At 49.5% G+C, this 23813-nt stretch overlaps 1 protein-coding gene across 2 annotated transcripts in view; it reads left to right on the plus strand.

Moving 5' to 3' along the window:
* TRPC1 (transient receptor potential cation channel subfamily C member 1) overlaps positions 1-23813 on the plus strand; it is a 136149-nt gene that overhangs the window by 32272 nt on the left and 80064 nt on the right. For both annotated transcript variants that reach the window (XM_030216470.1, XM_030216471.1), the window contains exons 3-5: positions 3396-3497; positions 14504-14706; positions 20950-21081. In XM_030216470.1, coding sequence (XP_030072330.1) covers positions 3396-3497; positions 14504-14706; positions 20950-21081 — 437 coding nt within the window. The remainder of the gene's footprint in view (positions 1-3395; positions 3498-14503; positions 14707-20949; positions 21082-23813) is intronic.

Genomic DNA, 23813 nt, shown 5'->3' on the forward strand with positions numbered 1-23813 from the left:
TCCAACCCCACCCTAGCTCCAGGGCCGGCTACCCCTCCCTCCGAGCTCCCGGGCTGCTCCCTCTGAGCTCCAAGGCCCCCAGCTCCAGGGCTTCCCCCCCCTAGGGCTCCCAGCTACAAGGCCCCCCTCCCTCCCGGTCATTTTTTAACACCCCCTCCAAAATCCAGTACTAGGTATGCCGAGAATACAAAACACTCAGGACCTATTGAGCAATTCTACCATACCATAAGCAGTCATTTCTACTAGTCACACAAGGAAAAGGAAAGCATCTTAAACACTACAGTGAGCACTAGAACATCAATTCACCTATTGTAAAATAAAACCAGACAGAATAGTACAGATCGTCGATCCTGCATAGTCAATACCAACTGAAAGCCATGTCTTTTTCACAAACACAGATAAACCCTAATCCACTATAGAATAAGTAGTAATATTTAAACTTTCTATTTAGACAAAAATTAAACTGAACCCCCAAGATGCCAGACTCTGCAGACAATTCAACACCACAGAAACAGAAAAGGACCCCTAGTACTGTGCAAAATATAAAGACAGCAGATGTAAATTTGAAAAAACTAACAAATACCAATCACCACTTTACAAATTAACAAATAGAAATAAAACAAATACAGAAAATAAAATAATACCATTTTATTGGACTAATACATTTGGCTTCCAGAGGCCAAAATCTCCTTCCTCAGGTCAATACAGTATAGTACTGTTACAGTATCCTATCCTGACCTGAGGAAGGGGGCTTTCTTCTCTGAAAGTTAAGTCGAAATGTATTAAAATTAGTCCAATAAAAAGATTACCTTATTTACATGTTCTATTTATAAACATTTATTAACCCAGCTACAATACTATATCCCAAAGCAAAAAAATAAAAATATATATTTTATTTACAGTTTGTTGTCTCTGGTTTCTGCTTTCCTCATCTTCTTTTCACTGTCTTCCTTCCATCCAGCATCTGTCATCCAGTGTCTGCCCTCTCTGCTGTCCCCTCCATCCAATGTCTGCCCTCTCTCCCTGCTCCTTCCATCCACATCTGCCCTCTATCTCTGCCCCTTCCGTGATCCATCCACCATCTGCCCCTGTCTGCCCTCTCTCTCTCTCCCCCATCCATTCACTGTCTGCCCTTTCTATCCCTGCCATCCACTGTCTGCCCTTTCTCTCTGCCCCTTCAATCCACAATTTGACCTCCCTCTCGCTACCCCATCCAGGATCTGCCCCCTCTCTGCCCCTTTTTCAGTCCCCAGTTCCAGCCCCACTATCCCACCAGTCCCCCATTTTTAGCCCCAGCCCTTTTCTCCCACCAGTCCCAAGCTTCAGCCCCCCAGCCACTTCTCCCTATCCCGTTTTCAGCCTCCAGTCCCAGTACTAGCCCCCTTATCCCACCTACCCTCCTTTTCAGCCCCCAGTTCCAGCCCCCTTCATCCACATGCCTTGTATTAGGGCCCCCTTTTCAGAACCATTCTCCCACCTGACCCACGCATGCCCCATTTTCCCACCAGCCCCAGGCATGGCCCCCATTTACCCATATGGCCCCTTCTCAGACCCCAGTGCCTGCCCCCTTCTCCCATCCGAGAACCCCCTCCCCAGTCCCCTTCTCCCATCCAAGAACACCAGTCCCCTCCCCACCCGTCCCCTTTAACCATCCAAGAACCCCCTTCCCACCCCCTTCTCCCATCCGTGAACCCCCTCCCCACCTCGGTCCCCTTCTCCCATCCAAGAACCCCAGTCCCCTCCCAACCCGTCCCCTTCTCACATCCGAGAACTCCCTCCTCAGTCCCCTTCTCCCATCCAAGAACCCCAGTCCCCTCCCCACCCGTCCCCTTCTCACATCCGAGAACTCCCTCAGTCCCCTTCTCCCATCCATGAACCCCAGTCCACTCCCCACCCATCCCCTTTAACCATCCAAGAACCCCCTCCCCACCTCGGTCCCCTTCTCCCATCCAAGAACCCCAGTCCCCTCCCCACCCGTCCCCTTCTCACATCCGAGAACTCCCTCCTCAGTCCCCTTCTCCCATCCAAGAACTCCAGTCCCCTCCCCACCCGTCCCCTTCAACCATCCAAGAACCCCCTCCCCACCCCCTTCTCCCATCCGTGAACCCCCTCCCCACCTCAGCTTTAGAAATGTTAAGTAGTAGTCTCCTTCCCATTTGAGAACCTCCTCCCCACCCTTCCCCCACCTGAGAACCCCCACCCCACACACCCTTCTCCCATCTGAGTCCCCCCCCCCAACCTACCTACTAGCTTTGTTCTCCTGCCGCCCACCACCCTCACTGGCTTTAAAAAAAGAATTTGGAAGCGCCAGAGGGACAGGCAGCGCCTCGTGTCTGCCCTCCCTGCTACTAAAAATGTCTTCGACGTCGTCATTGGGCCTTCTCACATTGAGTCCCGCCAACCCTCGCGGTAATTGGAAGTTATCTCAGAGAAGGGTGGGACTCAATGTGAGAAGGCCCAACAATGACATCGAAGACATTTTTAGTAGCAGGGCAGACGGGAGGCGCTGCCTGTCACTCTGGCGCTACCAAATTCTTTTTTTTAAAGGTAGGACAGGGTGGGAGCAGCGGGTGCAGGGCACCCCCCACCCGCTGACAGCCGGGGCGGACCGCCCCCACCACTCCGCCGTCGCGCGCCATCCGAGGGAGGGAGGGAGGACTGGAACTCGGGCGGTCGGGGCGGGGCCCCCCTGAGCGCGGGGCCCTATGCGGACGCCTCGCCTTAAGACCGGCCCTGCACTTGTTCAGTATCCATGTCTGTTTTATTATTCCCACCTCAGCAATTCCCTTATTTGTCCTGTTTGTCCTGATTAGATTGTAAGCTCTGTCGAGCAGGGACCATGTCTTCATGTTCAAGTGTACAGCTCTGCGTACATCTAGTAGCATTATAGAAATGGTAAGTAGTAGTAGTAGTAGCATTTTCAGAAGTTTGATCAGTTAATGGTAAGGGAGAAGAGAGGCTGGGTTGTGTGTATTCGCTGCCACTATCCATATAGGTAATGGCACTAAATATACTTAGTGTATTCATCATGCCGATACTATTCGTATGATTTAGGCCTGTATTTAGCAGGCCTAAACTACAAAATATATATTATCCATTGAGTAGTTGAGTATTGTCATTAAACCGAATAGTTTAAAGCCCTCTCTTTCTGCCCCAAACCTGGACCCATATTGTATGAATAGTAGTGGGCTGTTCAGTCATAGTATTGAAATGAAAATATTTATAAAAGTTTTTAAAATATACAAATAGCTAAGTTAAACATTGACACCACAGGTAACTGTATAACTTCATTTGAATGTAGCTAACAGCAGGCTGGAAAGATGCATCCTGATGTGATAACTATTAGAGTATTTATAATATTATAGACTCTCCATAAATGTGGTTAATTCTTTTAGTCCACAGATGCACTTCTTGTAGCAATCGACTCGGAAGTGGTGGGAGCTGTTGACATACTTCTTAACCATCGTCCAAAGCGATCAACCAGGCCAACTATTGTAGTGAGTACCTATTAAGTTACTTTCTCTTTGTTGTGGTTACCAAGTGTACCAGAATCATATCTGAAGTGTTAACTGTAGAGTAATGAAAGGAATATTCAGAGCTATTTCTTTCCTATGGGAAGTACATAAGTATTGCCGTACTGGGAAAGACCAAAGGTCCATCAAGCCCAGCATCCTGTTTCCAACAGTGGCCAATCCAGGCCACAAATACCTGGCAAGATCCCAAAAAAGTACAAAACATTTTATACTGCTTATCCCAGAAGTAGTGGGTTTTCCCCAAGTCCATTTAATAATGGTGTATGGACTTTTCCTTTAGGAAGCCGTCCAAACCTTTTTAAAACTCCTCTAAGCTAACTGCCTTTACCACATTCTCTGGCAATGAATTTTTAATTACATGTTGCGTGAAGAAAACTTTTCTCCGATTCGTTTTAAATTTACTACATTGTAGCTTCATCGAATGCCCCCTAGTCCTAGTATTTTTGGAAAGCGTAAACAGACGCTTCACATCTACCCATTCAATTCCACTCATTATTTTATAGACCGCTATCATAAATCCCCTCAGCCGCCTTTTCTCCAAGCTGAAGAGCACTAGCCGCTTTAGCCTTTCCTCATAGGGAAGTCGTCCCATCTCCTTTATCATTTTCGTTGCCCTTCTCTGCACCTTTTCTAATTCCACTATATCTTTTTTGAGATACGGCGACCAGAATTGAACACAATATTCAAGGTGCGGCCGCACCATGGAGCGATACAAAGGCATTATAATATCCTCATTTTTGTTTTCCATTCCTTTCCTAATACTTAGCATTCTATTTGCTTTCTTAGCCACAGCAGCACGCTGAGCAGAAGGTTTCAACGTATCATCGACGACACCTAGATCCCTTTCTTGGTCCGTGACTCCTAACGTGGAACCTTGCATGATGTAGCTATAATTCGGGTTCCTCTTTCCCACTTGCATCACTTTGCACTTGCACACATTAAACGTCATCTGCCATTTAGACACCCAGTCTCCCAGTCTCGTAAGGTCCTCTTGTAATTTTTCACAATCCTCTCGCGATTTAATGACCTTGAATAACTTTGTGTCATCAGCAAATGTAATTACCTCACTAGTTACTCCCATCTCTAGGTCATTTATAAATATGTTAAAAAGCAGCGGACCCAGCACAGACCCTGGGGGAACCCCACTAACTACCCTTCTCCATTGAGAATACTGACCATTACCTTAAAACCTCTCTGTTTAAGCAGTTGTCCGTGGATTATCATAATTTAAACCCCTAATTGTACAATTATTCCAACTTCTCAGTTCCATTCTAATTGTTTTTATACATAGATGCAGTGGTGTGCTGGATCCGGCTTGCACCGACTCACAAGAGTCGGTTGTTAAATTTTTTGGCATCTTGCGAGCCAGTTCTGGGAGTGTGAACCGGCTTGCCTCTCTTTCCCCCCCCCCCCCCCCCCCCCCCCCAGCTGCAGGATCACAGACTCCCAGTGCTAGTGCTTTTTACCTTTTTTCCCCAAAGACCAGCTCACCTGCCCGCTCTCAGCTCCCCAGTATCCCTCCTTTCCTTCCTGCCGCCGCCCTGTGTTTAAATCTTTTATTTTACCTCAAGTCGCGGCGGCGGCAGACTGGCATTGAAAGCAACAGGCTCGCCTCCAGCCTTTCCTTCCCTCTCAGTGTACCGCCTTCTTCTGATGTACTTCCTGTTGTGCAGACCTGTGTTGCGGCTCCCTACCTCCCTGCTGCTGGGAAAAAGTGGGAAAAGCCTCTCTGTTGCCCTCGGCTCTCATTTTCTGTGAGGAATCAGCATCAGGGATTGGTTCCACCCCCAACTGTTCCTGCTGCTTCCTTCTATTGGCTGACTGACATCCTAGAATGCCCATCTCCCTGAAGATGGACTCTCGGCTGGCTGCTGTCCCAACTCCTCCTGCCTGCAGGGCTTCCCTGATGACATCACTCTAGAGCTGTGAACTGATTGGATACGAACTTCCTGGTGTCCCCCTCCAGTAGTGAGTGGGTGGGACATCCCAGGCTGACACTGCCCAATTGGTTTAGCCCTTCTTTGTTGTGCTTCTAGCATGGGGGATGCTGTTTCCCACAGACGCTGTTTGATGGACCCTTGTCTTCCTTGCATTTTTGGTAAGTCACCATTACTTTTATGCTTTACATTTCAGTACTTCACCCCCATCCCCCCCCAATTCCTTGGCAGTAAAATGTCATTTGAAAAAGCAGCATGGCACGGCTTTTATACTCTGCTTTCATACACGCAAAGAAGCTGCGTGTAAGCCGGTGTACTTTTCTTTTTTTTGTGTGTGTGCTCCATCTTCCCTGCTTTGTTTCTCCCATTCTCCTACTTGCGACAATGAAGACCGACAGCTCCAGACCTCCCGTTAAAATTTCAACGGTAAAGGTAAGGACTGCTTTTGTGCATGGGGTCGGAAACGCTGTGCATCGCCTTGTATGCACATTATAATAGTAATTCCATATCATCAAGCTGATCAATCCATAGACTGGTGGGTTGTGTCCATCTACCAGCAGGTGGAGATAGAGAGCAAACTTTTGCCTCCCTATATGTGGTCATGTGCTGCCGGAAACTCCCCAGTATGTTCTCTATCTCAGCAGGTGGTGGTCACACACAGCAGCAGCTCTGGCTAGGCCTCCAAGCCTAATCCTTAGGTTTTGTTGAGGCCTGGGGTTGAGGGCTCTTTTGAGCAAGTGCAAACCTGGTGGTGCCAGGTCCCTCCTTTTCTCCCCCCTCCCGCTGGCTCCGTTTAAAAAAAAAAAAAAAAAAATATTTTTAAACGTCTTTAAAGGCGTTTAATTCAACGTTTCTTTAAACGTTCATTGCAGCTACTCACTGGGACACCAGTTCGTTACAGCTCGGAGCGGCAAGCAGGTATTTTTACCTTTTTATAGCGGGCAGGGGGTTCCCCGATTCTTCTCCTCGTGGCAATGGCGTCGGAGGGCGAGGGCGCAAAGGGTCGCTCCCCGGATCGCTGGAGCGCTTCTAGAGGGGATGCGGGGGTTTTACAACCTGATTCGCCCTTGATGGGTGATAGTTTAGTGACCGATGAATGTCCCGGTCGTTCCTCCGGCGTGGCGGTTTTTTCCCGCCATAAACGCCCATCCCCCGCTCCTCGCCTCCGCCATCTTGGCCGGCCACGCGGCTCGGACGGCTTCTTCGGGGCCGCCCTTGAGGTTGGAGACATTAATGCCATGAACGCCCTTAATTTGGGCGACGGCACAAAAGCGGCTAAAGTTAAGCGCCGTTCTTCCCGCGCGGCTCCTTCACGGAGTTTCGCGCCGGACGCCATTTTGGATGCGCAGCATGTCTCTCCCCCGCTATTGCGAGCGCCGGTTGAGAGTGCGTCTAGGGCTGTTGCCCAGGCTGCGGAAGTGCACAGTCTGGGGGGTTTCTCCCCCGAGTTTGTTTTGCTGCTGCATCAGGCTTTCCTCATGCTAAACGCTGCCCCTGCTCCCTCTTCTGATAAAGAGGTTGAGGTTCCCAGAGGTAAACGCCCTCGGGTTGATTTCCAGGCCTTGGAGGACTTTTGTCTCCTCCGATGTAGATGAGGGCAGCGTGTCTGAGGTCTCCCAACGATCCTTTGCGGATTCCTTGGAGGAGATAGATCCCCGCTCGGATGGAGCGGATGACCCCTCTGCAGCGCGGCTTTTTAGCCCAGAGGATTTGCCCAACCTGTTGTTACAGGCCATGGACACTTTGAAGATTTCCTCTCCGGAGGACGTCTCTCCCTCAGCCCCTGTTGGCTCTGCCATTATGCTGGGGACGAAGCGCCCGCCTAGAACCTTCCACGTGCATGATGCCATGCACACCTTAATTGCGGCTCAATGGGATGTCCCGGAAACGAGCCTTAAAGTGGCTAGGGCTATGTCCCGCCTCTATCCTTTGGCTGTGAGTGAACGTGAGGCCTATCTGTGGCCTACCGTGGATTCTTTAATCACTGCGGTGACTAAGAAAACGGCGTTGCCGGTGGAAGGTGGCACGGCCCTAAAGGACGCCCAAGACAGAAGATTGGAGGCGGCCTTAAGGTCGTCCTTGGAGGCAGCTGCTTTAAGTTTGCAGGCCTCAGTTTGCGGCTCCTATGTGGCCAGGGCGTGCCGGACTATGGTGCAGCGGGCTTCCCCCTCGGATCATTCCTTGAGGGCTGATTGGCCGGCCCTGGAATCGGGCTTAGCCTATTTGGCAGACTTGCTGTATGATGTCTGGAGAGCCTCAGCTAAAGGCATGGCTCAGACAGTCTCTGCGCGGCGGTGGCTTTGGCTGAAACATTGGTCTGCTGACCACGCCTCTAAATCCCGCCTGGCTAGATTGCCTTTTAAAGGCAAGCTGCTCTTTGGGGTCGAGCTGGACAAAATCGTGACCGATCTCGGCACGTCTAAGGGCAAGAAATTACCAGAGGTCAGGGCTCGGGTTAGTACTCGTCCCGATACCTCCATACCGCCCGGGCAAGTCGGGTTCCTCTGCCCCCTCTTCCTTCAAGAGGAATTTCTCCCCCAAGCAGCATTCCTTTCGCAGAGACCGCCGTCCCGGAGGTGCTCCCTCCGGTCCTCCCCCAGGGTCTTGTACCCAATGACGGGGCCTTGGTCCACGCCCCAGTGCAGATTGGAGGACGGCTGTCCTCGTTTCTGGGCGAGTGGACCACTATAACTTCAGACGCGTGGGTGCTGGAAGTCATCAGAGACGGCTACAAGCTAGAGTTCTGCCAACCCTTAAGAGACGGGTTTGTACTCTCTCCCTGCAAGTCTCCGGTCAAGCTGTGGTAGTGCAGCAGACCTTGGACAACCTGATCCGCCTGGGTGCGGTCGTTCCGGTGCCAAAAAATCAGATTGGCAAGGGACGTTACTCCATTTACTTTGTGGTTCCAAAGAAAGGAGGTTCTGTCCGGCCTATCCTCGACCTCAAAGGGGTCAATCGGGCCTGGAAAGTGAGGCACTTTCGCATGGAGACTCTCCGCTCTGTTATAGCGGCAGTGAAGGCAGGAGAGTTCTTGGCTTCCTTGGACATCAAGGAAGCGTACCTGCGTATTCCCATCTGGCCTCCTCTCCAACGCCTTCTGCGTTTTACAGTCCTGAGACGACACTTCCAGTTCAGAGCCCTCCCTTTCGGGTTGGCTACTGCTCCGCGGACCTTTTCCAAAGTAATGGGGGTCATAGCGGCCTTCCTGCTAAAGGAAGGAGTACAAGTCCATCCTTATCTGGACGACTGGTTGATCCGAGCCCCCTCTTATGCAGAGTGCGGCAAAGCTATGGACCGGGTAGTTGCTCTTTTGAGCTCCCTGGGATGGATCATCAACTGGAAGAAGAGCCAGCTGCGCCCGACTCAGTCCCTGGTGTATCTGGGAGTTCGATTCGACACCCAAGTGGGCAGAGTGTTCCTGCCAGACAATCGGATTGTCAAGCTTCAGGCTCAGGTGGACTAGTTCCTAGTAGCCTCTCCTATTCGGGCGTGGGACTACGTGCAGCTGTTGGGCTCTATGACGGCCACGATGGAAGTAGTGCCCTGGGCCAGGGCTCATATGAGACCACTACAGCTTTCTCTGCTGCTGCGCTGGACTCCGATGTCGGAGGATTATGCTGTGCGCCTTCCCGTGGACCCAGCAGTGCGCAAGGCGCTGAGCTGGTGGACGCAGACAGACAAGTTGTCTGCAGGATTGCCTCTGGTGACCCCGGAGTGGATTGTCGTCACGACAGACGCCTCTTTGATGGGCTGGGGAGCCCACTGCTTGGGAAGGACAGCACAGGGGCTCTAGTCTCCTGCAGAGGCAAGTGGTCTATCAACCTCCTGGAACTCAGAGCCATTCGCTTGGTGTTATTGGAGTTCATCCCGGTACTCGTGTTGAAGCCTGTACGGGTCCTGTCGGACAATGCCACGGCTGTGGCCTATATCAACCGCCAGGGAGGTACCAGAGCGCCCCTCTAGCCAAGGAGGCTATGAGTCTTTGCCAGTGGGCGGAAGCGAACCTGGAGCAGCTTTCAGCGGCCCACATTGCCGGAGTCATGAATGTCAAGGTGGACTTTCTCAGTCGCCATACCTTGGAGCCCGGAGAGTGGCAACTATCTGCTCAGGCGTTCTTGGACATCACGAAGCGCTGGGGCCAGCCGAGCCTAGATCTGATGGCGTCATCGGCCAATGGCCAAGTGCCGCGCTTTTTCAGCAGAGGACGGGACCCTCGATCCCTGGGAGTAGATGCTCTTCTCCAACAGTGGCCGACACAAGAGCTCCTCTATGTGTTCCCGCCCTGGCCCATGTTGGGCAGGGTGCTAGACCGGGTGGCAAAGCATCCCGGCAGGGTAATCCTGGTGGGTCCGGATTGGCCCAGACGTCCCTGGTATGCGGTCTTGTTCAGGCTCTCAGTCGACGATCCTCTGCGGCTGTCAGTGGAGCAGGGCCTGTTACATCAGGGTCCCGTGGTGATGGAGGATCCCTCTCCCTTTGGTCTTACGGCCTGGCTATTGAGCGGCAGCGTCTGAGGAAGAAGGGCTTCTCAGACAAGGTCATCGCCACTATGCTGAGAGCGAGGAAGCGCTCTACTTCTACTGCTTACGCCAGGGTTTGGCGTATCTTTGCAGCATGGTGTGAAGCAGGCTCACTTTCTCCCTTCACTGCTCCAATTTCTTCAGTGTTGGCGTTCCTGCAAGAAGGTCTGGAGAAAGGCCTGTCGCTCAGTTCCCTTAAAGTCCAGGTAGCGGCTCTGGCTTGCTTCAGGGGCCGCCTGAAGGGTGCTTCCCTGGCTTCGCAGCCAGATGTGGTGCGCTTTCTCAAGGGAGTTAATCACCTGCGCCCTCCTCTGCACTCAGTGGTGCCTGCGTGGAATCTCAACCTGGTGCTAAGAGCATTGCAGAAGCCGCCTTTGGAACCCTTGTCGAGGGCATCTCTGAAAGACCTGACGTTGAAAGCAGTCTTTTTGGTGGCTATCACTTCAGACAGAAGAGTTTCCGAGCTCCAGGCGCTCTCATGTCGAGAGCCTTTTCTGCAGTGCACTGAGGCAGGAGTGACTATTCGCACAGTGCCTTCCTTCCTGCCCAAGATTGGTTCTCGCTTCCATGTGAATCAGCAGCTCTGTCTCCCTTCCTTTCGTAGGGAGGACTACCCAGAGGAGTACTCCGCTCTTGAATATCTGGATGTGAGACGAGTCATCATCAGATACTTGGAAGTGACCAATGATTTCCGGAAATCGGATCATCTGTTTGTCCTGTTTGCAGGTCCTCCTAAGGGTCTGCAGGCTGCTAAGCCTACAGTGGCAAGATGGGTCCAGGAAGCCATTGCAGCGGCTTATGTGGCCGCGGGGAAGGTGCCGCCTATCCAGCTGAAGGCTCACTCCACGAGAGCTCAGGCGGCCTCGATGGCAGAGGCTGGATCCGTCTCCTTGGAAGAGATATGCAAGGCGGCAACGTGGGCTTCGGCTCATACATTCTCCAAGCATTACCGTTTGACTGTGGCTGCACGGGCGGAGGCCCGGTTTGGAGCTTCAGTGTTGAGGTCAGGGATTTCTATGTCCCGCCCTGGGTGAGTACTGCTTCGGTACATCCCACCAGTCTATGGATTGATCAGCTTGATGATATGGAAGGTAAAATTATGTATAATCATACCTGATAATTTCTTTCCATTAATCATAGCTGATCAATCCATAGCCCCTCCCAGATATCTGTACTGTTTATATTCTGGTTGAATTTTAGGTTCAAGTTTAGCCTTCAGTTACTTCAGGAGGACTTCGTGTTCAAGTTCTTCTTTCACTTGGATTCTTCAAGAGTTGAGACGACTTTGTGTTACAGTGAGCTGCTGCATTCCTCTCCCCTCCGTTTTACGGGGCTGGATTGAGACATAAATTCTGCCGGCACTCCCTCCCGCTTCGTGCGGCTGTAGGGCAGCTTTGTACCCCTCCCGCTTCGGCGGTGTTAGGGTCAGTCAGCTCCTCCCGCGGTTGCGGTTGCAGGATAAGCCAGATCCCCCCGCATCGGCGGGTGTGGTGTCCCTCCCCCGCTCCGCGGGGATGAGCTGGACGGATTCCCCTCCCCCACTTGTGTGGGGATGAGCTGGGTTAATTCCCCTCCCCCGTTTCGGCGGTGGTGAGCTGGGCAGAGTGTCCCTTCGTGGGTGTAATTCTCTAAGTGCTGAGTCCTGCGGATGGAGCTTTGATATCGACATACTGAGGAGTTTCCGGCAGCACATGACCACATATAGGGAGGCAAAAGTTTGCTCTCTATCTCCACCTGCTGGTAGATGGACACAACCCACCAGTCTATGGATTGATCAGCTATGATTAATGGAAAGAAAATTATCAGGTATGATTATACATAATTTTACCTTAGCTCATTATAATAGCTTTGCATTCTGTTTTCGTTAGCTGCTACCGTGACAGAAAAATGGCTCGGAGAACCCTTTTGTGCATGTCTCGTTTTACTACTAGCTCGCTAAACCGGCTAGAACTAGTTTAAAAACCACGTTGCTGGCTCGTTAGGTTTAGTGCATCTGGCCCTGAGAGAGAAGGGAAGGCTGGAGGCAAGCCTGCTGCTTTTACTGCCGGTCTGCCGCCACTGTGACTTGAGGTAAAATAAAAGATTTAAACACAGGGCGGAGGCAGGAAGGAAAGGAGGGCTGGGGTTGGAACTGGAACTCGGGGGCTGAAAAGGGGCAGGTGGAGGCTATGGCGAGTCACTGCACATGGATGGGAGGGGAGGATAGGGGCAAAGGAGAATTGCTGGACGGAAGGGAGGGCAGAGGAGAATCACTGGACATGGATGGGAGGGAGGGCAAAGGAAAATCACTGGACATGGATGGGAGGGGTGGACAGGGGAGAGAGGAGAGTTGCTGGACACGGATGGAGGGGAGGGCAGGAGAAATGCTGGTAATGGATGGAGGAGAGGGAAGACAGGAAGGAGATGCACATGGATGGAGGGGAGAGAGGAGAAATGCTGGACATGGATGGAATGGAGGGGCAGGGAAGAGAGGAGAAATGTTGGAGGGAAGGAAAGACAGAGGAAGGAGATGCACACGGATGGAGGGGAGGGAGGGAAGACAGAGTAAGTAGAAAGGCTGGACATGAATGGAGGAGAGGGAAGACAGAAGAGGAGATCCACATGGATTTAGGGGGGAGAGGAGAAATTCTGGACACGGATGGAGGGAAGGGAAGACAGAGGAAGGAGATGCACATGAAGGGGAGGGGAGAGAGTTGAAATGCTGGACATGGATGGATGGAGGGGAGGGAAGACAGAGGAGAAGATGCAAATAAATTTAGGGGAGAGGAGAAATTCTGGACATGGATGGAGGGGAGAGAGTTGAAATGCTGGACGTGGATGGAAGGGAGGGAAAAGAGAGGAAGTGAGATGCACATGGATGAAGGGGAGGAGAGGAGAAATGCTGGACATGGATCATGGAGGAGGGAGAGGAAAAAAGCTGGACATGGAGGGATGAGAGGGAAGAGAGAGAAAGGAGATGCATATGGATGGAGGGAAGAAAAAGGAAGGCGATGCCTTTTGAGGCTGCCCTTGTAAGTCTCGGCAACCATTTTAAAGAAGATATGGCAGGAGGAGGGTCAGCGCCGGCAGTGGGCAGGAAAGACTGGCAGGGATGCTGTCTTCAGGTATGTGCTGGGAGTGGGACCCTTCGACTTGGGGCAGCAGGGAGGAGGTCTGTAATAGGTAGGTGAGGTGTGGTGGGGAGGATACTTTTTAAAAAAAAAAAAAGTTAATTTTATAAAAGTGCTGCCAGCTTGTGCATAGGGATGTATACAGAGGAAGTATAATAAGGGAATAACTTTTCATAGGTAGAGTAATAAATTGTTATAAATCGTAATCAGTGTGTCATTTGGAAGGGCTGGTTATAGGGACGCCTAACCCTGGTATTGGGGCAGAGATTTTTTTTTTCTCCTGGTAAAGGGCTTCTAAAACAGACATCATGTTATGGGAATCAGGTGCTCAACCTTCAGAGTTTCTGTCTATTTATTTATGGAATTAGATTGGAACCTGTGAGCATTTAAATTTTTTTTTCCCCGGAGAGAGTAATGCATTGCTCCCACAGACTCAGAGGTGGGGGGGTTGTGCAGAGGTGGACCGGGTATTGAGCCTGTTAAAAATTTACCAGCACACCACTGCATAGATGACTATAAATTGTTACCTTTTTCCATCTAGCATTTGTTTCCATATTAAATATTGTAATACTCAGTTCTCGTTTACTTTATAATTACTACTTAATATATGCTATCCTGCATCACTTTTTGTACTGTTAATTAGTTTGTCTTCTCTACTCAAATTCCAATTATTTTGTTCTATTACAGTTAACTAGTTATGTTTAAATCATTTTTATTGACGGGTGATTACAGGAAGCATAAAAGAGGTAAAAACATTCAGATGAACATCTCCACATTACTATACAACAAGCAACTAGCTGTTATCATACCCATCATTAAATTTCCTTATACCCCCCCCCCCCCCTGAGCAGTTAACTAGTTATAAGATTATCTCTCTATATAAAAGGCAACACCAACGTTCTATGAAGCCTCCAGCCGGAAGTGTGAAGGGGGCGAGATATCCGGTTTCCCTATGAGTGTCTGCCCCGCCCTCTCTGTAACACAGTCAGTGAAGGAAAACAGCAGAGCACGAAATCAAATCGCTGGCTCTGTAACAGTGAAGGACTCAGAGGCGGGAGGGGAGAGAGGCCAGAGGGCAGGGACACACACACTCCCACATGCACACAGAAGAAAACATTGCTAGCCCCCGTTTCATTTGCATCAGAAACGGGGCTTTTTTTACTAGTTATTTAATATATCACCACTTCTTCATGCATCCATAAATATTTGTTTTAAAATATTGAACTACTGGAGCTGCACAGTGTCCTTATAGGGCAGACCACATGGTTCTGTACTCTCTGTGTTTGCCTGCTGGTTGATGGGCATAACCCATGAGTGCTAGAGTGGTTGGGGGGGGGGTGCTAAAGGAAAGAAAATTAGTAGGTAAAACTTAATTTCTCCATTTATTGCTGTATCTTTTTCAGAAACTAATGGAACGGATTCAGAACCCAGAATATTCAACAACCATGGATGTAGCTCCTGTTATCCTAGCTGCTCACCGTAATAACTATGAGATTCTTACTATGCTTTTAAAGCAGGATATATCGCTCCCTAAACCACATGCAGTGGGTTGTGAATGTACGCTTTGCACAGCAAAAAACAAAAAAGACAGCTTACGACATTCCAGGTTTGAAATACCAGAGCTGTTTATTGTAGCTGTGTATAATATCAGGAGTGAAAAATTTGCACCTGGTTAATTTGAATTTGTGGATCTTGCTGTATGTTCTTGAAACCTTTCATACTTCCTGGTCAGACTTTATAAATGTTATTTTAGACATATGCATTAATAGTCATACACAGTGCTCTTCTATAACATTGTGCTTAAATGCAATAATGTGTAGTTCGCTGGTGGGTCTATATATATATATATATATATATATATATATATATATATATATATATATATATATATATATATATATATATATATATATATATATATATATATATATATATATAGGCATGTAATTGATAAAATACTGTAATTTACACGTGTTTTAGCAGTTGAGGCGGGAGCATTTACACCAGCTCAAAGGTTTGTATAAGTGGTTATAGCAAGGAAAGTAGGTGCCTTCTTTCCTATATAAACTAGACTCCAAGTAGGCACCTTCTAGATGCCCTTTTATAGAATTGCTTTCTATCCCTCTCTTTCTGTAACAGAATGCCCAAAGTTAGGTGCCATTAGTGTGTCAACCTTCTCTGTATTTCCTCTTCTTTCTTTCTGTTACTGTTTGATGCTTTGCCTTTTCTATGTTTTTGTAGTGCAAGTGACCACCCTTATTATATTATCTTAGTGTAAACCACCATTCTCCGAGGACAAGCAGGCTGCTTGTTCTCACTGATGGGTGACGTCCACGGCAGCCCCAGGTCCGGAAAATCTTCCTAGCAACAAAGCTTGCGGGCACGCGCACCGTGCATGTGCGGCCATCTTCCCGCCCCAGTCTTCTTTTTTCAGCGTCAGAGCGGCTGTTTTCCGGTTGCTCTGTTGCCCCAGAGAAGATGAGCTTTCACTTCGGCGGCTGTTTTTCGCTGAGTTTCTTTGTTTTCGTTCTTGTCAGCTCGCGTTTGAGCTGTTTTTCCTTGAAAAAAAAAACAAACTTCCCTTTATTTCTTAGTTTGTCCCTGTAAGTTTCCTTTCGTTTGCGTGTGCGGCCTTTTTGGCCGCCCGTATGGGTTTTCTCCTTTTTTGTGCCCTTCTTTTGGCACCATCGCGAGTTTTGATTTTGCCGCGGCTATTTTTCCGTCGATGACATCGAGGATCGCCAGCAGCTTCAAGAAGTGCACTCGGTGCAACCAGGCAATCTCAGACACCGACCCACACGCGTGGTGTATTTAGTGCCTTGGGGCCGAGCATCGCCCTAACGCATGTAAGTTGTGTCTTAGCCTTTAAAAGCGGACACAGGCGTCGAGACAAGCTCAACGGGAACGTCTGTTTGGAGCTTTGCCCGGTACTTCGACGTCGACAGCGGTACCTAGGTCGGTGGCAGTGTCGATGTCGGCACCGGATAGTGCATCAACGTCAGGAGCGCAGGTAATGGTTGTCCAGAGACCATCACACGCTGGCAGCAGTGAGCCATTGAGTAGGTCTCCACCTGCCTCGAGGGCTCCTGCGGTTCAGGCCCATCGGGACCGTCCTCTTACGGACCCGACCCCGAGGAGACGTGTGGATTCCACGTCCTCCTCGTTGGTACCGAGGGGTACCAGTGACGTGCCTCGAGCGAAGGCGAAGAAGCACCGTCATCGGTCTCCTCCTCGTCATGGTACCGAGAGCTCCGGGGCGTCGAGGGATTCAGCACCCGTGAAGCGTCGACACAGGGAGGACCGCTCACCCTCCATACAAGGGGTGTCGATGCGCTGGTCTCCAGACAGCCCGGTACCGCCTCCTCGTCCTCGGCAGGTTCTGGCTTCAGCTCCTGCACCGACCCCACAGCCTTTCTCGACAGACACTTTTGACGAGCGCCTTCGAGCCATTCTTCCAGGGATTCTGGAAGGGCTGCTGCGACTGTCTGTTCCGGTACCGGGGGTGCTTGCGCCCACAGTACCGTTGATAGATGTGGCGGCTGGTTCCCCGCCTGTGGTGAGGTCGCCGACGTCGGCCTCAGCTGCCACCCAAGTTGACTCCCCATCGACATCGCTGGAGGGAGCTTCATCGCCACCGGCATGGGAGTCGACTTCTCGACATCGCCATCGAGGACATGGTTCCTCGGCGTCAAGACGGGCCCGGTTTCAGACTGCACTTAGAGAGCTCATGTCCAACACCGAGGGAGAGGCCTCGTGGGAAGCAGAGGAGGACCCAAGATATTTCTCTTCTGAGGAGTCTTGTGGTCTTCTCTCTGACCCTACTCATTTGCCAGAGAGAAAGCTTTCTCCCCCGGAGAGTCTTTTCTCTTCCTTTGTGCGGGAAATGTCTACGGCCATTCCCTTCCTTGTGGTATCTGAGGATGATCCCAGGGCTGAGATGTTCGAGGTCCTGGACTATCCTTCGCCACCTGAGGAGTCTTCCACTGTTCCTCTGCATAATGTCCTCAAGCAGACATTGCTCAGGAACTGGATGAAACCATTATCTAATCCCACCATCCCTAAGAAAGCGGAGTCCCAGTATCGGATCCATGGAGAACCTGAGTTGATGAAGTTCCAGTTACCTCACGACTCTGCGGTTGTGGATTCCGCTCTCAAGAGAGCCAAGAGTTCTAGAGACTATGCCTTGGGGCCCCCGGGGCTGGAATCTCGAACTCTGGATTCTTTTGGGAGGAAGGCCTAACACTCCTCTATGCTCGTGTCCAAGATTCAGTCGTACCAGCTATACACGAGCATCCACTTGCGGAATAATGTGAAGCAACTGGCGGCCTTGGTCAATCAGCTCCCTTTGGAGCAGGCCAAGCCTTTTCAGGAGATGGTCAGGCAGCTAAAGGCGTGTCGTAAATTCCTGTCCAGGGGTGCTTACGACTCTTTTGATGTGGCATCCAGGGCCGCTGCTCAGAGTATAGTGATGCGCAGACTCTCATGGCTGCGTGCCTCTGACTTTGACAATCGAGTCCAGCAGCGGCTTGTGGATGTTCCTTGCCGGGGGCATAATATTTTTGGTGAGAAAGCCGAGGAGGTGGTAGAGCAGCTCCACCAGCGGGAAACCGCACTCGACAAACTCTCCCACCAAGCGCCTTCAGCATCTACCTCATCAGGTAGATGTTTTTACGGGGGAAGGAGGAATGCTCCCTATTCTTATAATAAGCGTAGGTACAATCCACCTTCCCGACAGCAGGCTCAAACCCAGCGCGCTCGTTCACGTCAACAGCGTGCGTCTCGACAGGCCCCTGCATCTCCCCAGCAAAAGCAAGGGACGGACTTTTGACTGGCTCCAGGCGAGCATAGCCTGTTGGGGGGGAGGTTAGCATTTTTTCACCAAAGGTGGCTTCTTATAATCTCCGATCGGTTGGTTCTCCAAATAGTCTGGTTAGGATACTCCCTCAATTTGGTCTCCAAACCTCCAAATTGCCCACCGGGAGCTCAGTCCTTCAGCTTCTAGCACAGGCAGGTACTTGCAGGGGAACTCTCCTCTCTTCTCAGCGCCAATGCGGTCCAGCTCATGCCACCGGGGCAAGAAGGGCTGGGATTCTATTCCAGGTACTTCCTTGTGCAAAAGAAAACAGGGGGGATGCGTCCCATCCTAGACCTAAGGGCCCTGAACAAATATCTGATCCGAGAAAAGTTCAGGATGCTTTCCCTGGGCACCCTTCTTCCCATGATTCAGAAAAACGACTGGCTATGCACTCTGGACTTAAAGGATGCTTATACACACATCCCGATACTGCCAGCTCACAGACAGTATCTTCGATTCCATCTGGGAACACAGCATTTTCAGTATTGTGTGCTGCCCTTTGGGCTCGCCTCTGCGTCCTGGGTGTTCACCAAATGCCTGGCGGTCATTGCAGCGTCGCTATGCAGGCTGGGAGTGCATGTGTTCCCTTATCTCGACAATTGGCCGGTGAAGAACACCTCGGAGGCAGGAACTCTAGAGTCCATGCAGATGACTAATTCAACTCCTGGAGCTACTGGGGTTTGTCATAAATTACCCAAAGTCCCATCTTCTTCCAGTTCAGAAACTAGAGTTCATAGGAGCTCTGCTGGACTCGCAGATGGCTCATGCCTACCTCCCCGAAGTGAGGGCAGACAATCTTCTGTCTCTGGTTTCCTTGGCCAGAGCGTCTCAGCAGATCTCAGCTCGGCAGATGTTGAGGCTCTTGGGCCATATGGCCTCCACAGTTCATGTGACTCCCATGACCCGTCTTCACATGAGATCAGCTCAGTGGACCCTAGCTTCCCAGTGGTATCAAGCTGCAGGGGATCTAGAGGATGCAATCCAGTTGTCCACCGCTTTTCACGATTCCTTGCTATGGTGGACAATTCGATCCAATTTGACCTTGGGACGTCCTTTTCAAATTCCTCAGCCACAAAAAGTGCTGACAACGGATGTATCTCTCCTGGGGTGGGGAGCCCATGTAAATGGGCTTCACACTCAAGGTGTTTGGTCCCTCCAAGAAACAGGTCTTCAGATCAATCTCCTGGAGTTGCGAGGGATCTGGAACGCTCTAAAGGCTTTCAGAGATCGACTGTCCTATCAAATTGTTCAAATTCAGGCAGACAATCAGGTTGCCATGTACTATATCAACAAGCAGGTGGGCACCGGATCTCGTCCCCTGTGTTGGGAAGCCGTCCAGATGTGGCTTTGCGCTCGCCGTCACGGCATGTTTCTCCAAGCCACTTATCTGGCAGGCGTAAACAACAGTCTGGCCGACAGGTTGAGCAGGATAATGCAACCTCACGAGTGGTCGCTAAACTCAGGCGTGGTTCGCAAGATCTTCCGGGAGTGGGTCATCCCCTCGGTGGATCTTTTTGCCACTCAGATCAATCACAAGGTCCCTCAGTTCTGTTCCAGGCTTCAGGCGCATGACAGACTAGCGTCAGATGCCTTTCTCCTTCATTGGGGGAGGGTCCTTCTGTACGCATATCCTCCCATACCTCTGGTGGGGAAGACTTTGCTCAAACTCAAGCAAGACCGCGGAACCATGATTCTGATTGCACCCTTTTGGCCGTGTCAGATTTGGTTCCCTCTTCTTCTGGAGTTGTCCTCCGAAGAACCGTGGAGATTGGAGTGTTTTCCAATCACTCAGAACGAGGGGACGCTTCTGCAGCCCAGCCTCCAGTCTCTGGCTGTCACGGCCTGGATGTTGAGAGCGTAGATTTCGCTTCCTTGGGTCTTTCTGAGGGTGTCTCCTGAGTCTTGCTTGCTTCCAGGAAAGATTCCACAAAGAGGTGTTACTCTTTTAAATGGAGGAGATTTGCCGTCTGGTGTGATAGCAAGGCCCAAGATCCTCATTCTTGTCCTACACAGACCCTGCTTGAATACATTCTGCAGTTATCAGAATCTGATCTAAAGACTAACTCCGTAAGAGTTCATCTTAGTGCAATTAGTGCTTACCATTATCGTGTAGAGGGTAAAGCCATCTCTGGACAGCCTTTAGTTGTTCGATTCGTGAGAGGTTTGCTTTTGTCAAAGCCCCCTGTCAAGCCTCCTACAGTGTCATGGGATCTCAACGTCGTTCTCACCCAGCTGATGAAGCCTCCTTTTGAGCCACTGAATTCATGCCATCTGAAGTACTTGACCTGGGAGGTCATTTTCTTGGTGGCGGTTACTTCAGCTCGTAGAGTCAGTGAGCTTCAAGCCTTGGTAGCCCATGCTCCCTATATTTATTTATTTATTTTTGTTACATTTGTACCCCGCGCTTTCCCACTCATGGCAGGCTCAATGCGGCTTACATGCTAAATTTCATCATAACAGTCACCTCCGCAGTCACCCTAAGTTCTTTCCCAAGGTGGTGTCGAAGTTCCATGTGAACCAGTCAATTGTCTTGCCAACATTCTTTCCCTGTCCTCATACTTGCCCTGCTGAATGTCAGTTGCACACATTGGACTGCAAGAGAGCATTGGCCTTCAGTGTCAATATTATTTTATTGACACTGATGGTGTGTGTGAGTTCTGCACTACATTATATTCGGAGGCACATACCATACAAAATTTTGGAAAGCCTCCTTTTTCATTGGTGTGACCCCTGACGCAGGTGCGGTAGCACCGAAACACGGCCCTTGTCGGGTCTTTCTTCAATCAAAGTTCACTATTAAAGGATTTTTTTCTAATGAAAGAACTGTGTTCCCTTTGTTTTTAAAGGCCCCTTGTGCTGTTTTTTTTTTTTGCTTGAACTTTCTCTGTACTTAGTTCCCTCTCTCTGTCACATTATAATATGATAATTTAACCATCATTCCATCATATTCTTAAACACAATATCTCAGCCTTCTTGAATCTTTGCCTGCTACAGATTCCGTCTTGACATATACCGGTGCTTGTCAAGCCCAGCGCTAATAATGTTGACAGAAGAGGATCCAATTCTGAGAGCATTTGAATTAAGTGCAGATCTGAAAGAGCTCAGTCTTGTGGAAGTTGAATTTAGGTAAGTGTAGAAGAAAACTTTTATACCAAAAGCATAGCTGTACTTTTTCTGAGGTTACTTTTCATCTCCTTGTTTGTTTTTCTCTATATATTTTCCTAATCATCCTTCCAGACCAGCCAAAAAAGAGTGGTAATAAAAGACAAGGATCAAGACTTTCTTTTTTTTTTTTTTATACTTCCTTTTAAGGGCATGGTACAGCAGAAGTTACTTCCTTAAGTTCTGTCTCAGCAGATGGTGACATGTTGGTGCAGTAGTAGAGTGATAAAACTCCTGGGGTGACAGCCTTTTGTGGGCCAGTCATTCCCTGGTAGAGCATACATTTGAGTCAGAGGCTTTACAGGCATTGGCTACTAGCTGACTGAATTTCTTCCTTGGTGGGATAATGAGCTTGTAGAGCTACTGCTCTCTTCCACAGGCCTTCCTTGCTTCTTTTGGGTTTGCTGGTGATTTTAGCTGTAACGGGCATGAATCAAGAAGTGTAACGTGCTTGGGGCACTACTGTCACAGTTGTGACTGTGCCCTTATGTCCAGACCTTCTGTTTCTCTGTATCTAGCTCTGTGACCTCTCCAGTCTGCATTTTTCCCTGTTGTTTTTTCTGTTAGCCAAGCCTCGCTTTGGTGTTCCTGAAGCCAAGCCTTTCTTTGGTCTCCCTTCTGCTTCATTTCCTACTTGTGACATCATCAGCCTCCTTTATAAGGATCCAGGGAGCTTTCCTGCGTTGCCTTTTGCAACAGGTCTATTTTCCTTTTTCTTGTTGTGCTGTTGTTTGATTCTGAGGGAACTGGTCTTCTGTGTCTTTGGGCACAGCCCTGAGACCTGTCTGAGTGGTTTTGGATTATTTTTTTGTTAGGTTTGCTCTCAAGCAAAACCCTCTTCTGTTTCTCTTTGTGTGTTGTTCTGGTTTAAACCTGTATGGATTACTTGCCTGTTAACTTTGCTCCCAAGCAAAGCCCTGTTCTGTTCTTCAGTGTGTGTGTGGTTCTTGTTTGAATCGGAATAGATTCCTTCCTTGTTGTCTAGGCTCTCCAGCTTAAGCCTGTTCTGCTTCCTTGTGTGGTTTCCCTTGTTACCTTTCACTGTTCAGAGAGACGGTTGTTGCCAGCCCAGCTGCATTCCTTGATTACCTTGCTTTCGTGCAGCTGGGTGTGCTCTGTCTCTGTCTTTTCTTTCTCTACGTGGCTGGCTGAGTTCTGGTAAGAACATTGTTTGTTTTTCCCATTGTTTGCTTTATACCTTTGACTGCAGGGTAAGCCCTGCTTCTTACTGACTTGTGTTTTAGAAGCAGCTTTCCCCTTTAGCCTGCTTTAACTCTTTGTCTGCTGTGTCTGTCTCCTGATTCTTGTGAGCATTGCTCCTTATCTGATTTGTGTATGTAAAGGGAGCTTTCCCTGTTTGCTTGCTTTTCCCTTTGTCTCCATTGTCTGTTATTTGACTCTGTGGCACAGCCTTGTGTATTCCTATAAGCGGCTTCCCTTTACCAGGAAAGAGGAGAATAGAGAACCGCAGTGCCGGGTTATGACTAGTGATCGCTGCATACTGTAAGCAGCGCCGGCCGTCAAAACAAAGAAGCGCACGTTCTGTCACTAAACTTTAATTATCCCGAGAATGCTAGATCCTGCTAAGTCACGCCCCTGTGACATAACGTTACCGTCGCACGACGGAGGCCTCGCAACTTTTAAGGAGGACAAGATTGCTACGTAAATACGAGGGTCTGGGAGAATAATCTTTAACGTTGAATACAGCAACGGTCTTCTTTTAAAAACTATTGAATTGATACCATAATGAACACCACCAAACTGCTCCTAGCAATCTACTCCTTATCCCTGATCCACCTAACAAAGACCACCCCACTCGCAGAAATGAACAATATACCCATACTAATCAATAACCGAACACTGACCAGACACACCACATCACACCAAACCGACATTAACCAAAACAAAGGAAAAGAGCCAACAAGCGTACAACCTCAACAAAATGAAAAGAAAGGTAATAAAAAATCCACACAAACCAAGAAACGACAACTAACAAAAGTCTACATAACACCGAACGTAGAAGACCCATACCAAAAAATTCAAATAGGCTACGTCAACGCCAGATGCGTAGTAAACAAAACAACAATAATAACAGACTGGATCACGTCAGCAAAACTTGATCTACTCTTCATCACTGAAACCTGGATCCACGATCAGAAGGACCCTATCATCTTAAACCTATGTCCCCCAGGATATAAAATCACCCACTGGACCAGATAAGAAAAAAGAGGAGGGGGCATAGCACTTATATACCAATCTCACCTCACGATTGAAACCACTGTGGAATCTATAACAACCCACTTTGAAATAGCCTCAATCAGAATCCACCATAAAACCCTGCTTGACCACCGAAATTGCATCCTATTCTACAGACCACCGTGTAACTAGAACGAAAGCCAGGCGGACTTCATGGACTTTGTTTCAAATATATGTGTATCCAACTCCAATACACTAGTATTAGGAGACATTAACCTTCACCTTGAAGACCCAAACTCTACCAACACACGAGAATGCAAGGACTTCCTTCATGTATATGACCTTACATGGTGTGAAGACGAGACTTCTTCTCCCGCTCTCCAGCAGGCCTCACTGGCCTCTGGCTCCCAAGCAGAACTCCAGCCGGTCTCTTCCCAGTATCTTGAACACTCCAACCTCAAGATCCTGGGCCCCTTTTTCACTCGGGGTGAGCTCCAGGG

This window comes from Microcaecilia unicolor, chromosome 10 (genome assembly GCF_901765095.1).
Source record: "Microcaecilia unicolor chromosome 10, aMicUni1.1, whole genome shotgun sequence".
Classification (NCBI taxonomy): domain Eukaryota; kingdom Metazoa; phylum Chordata; class Amphibia; order Gymnophiona; family Siphonopidae; genus Microcaecilia; species Microcaecilia unicolor.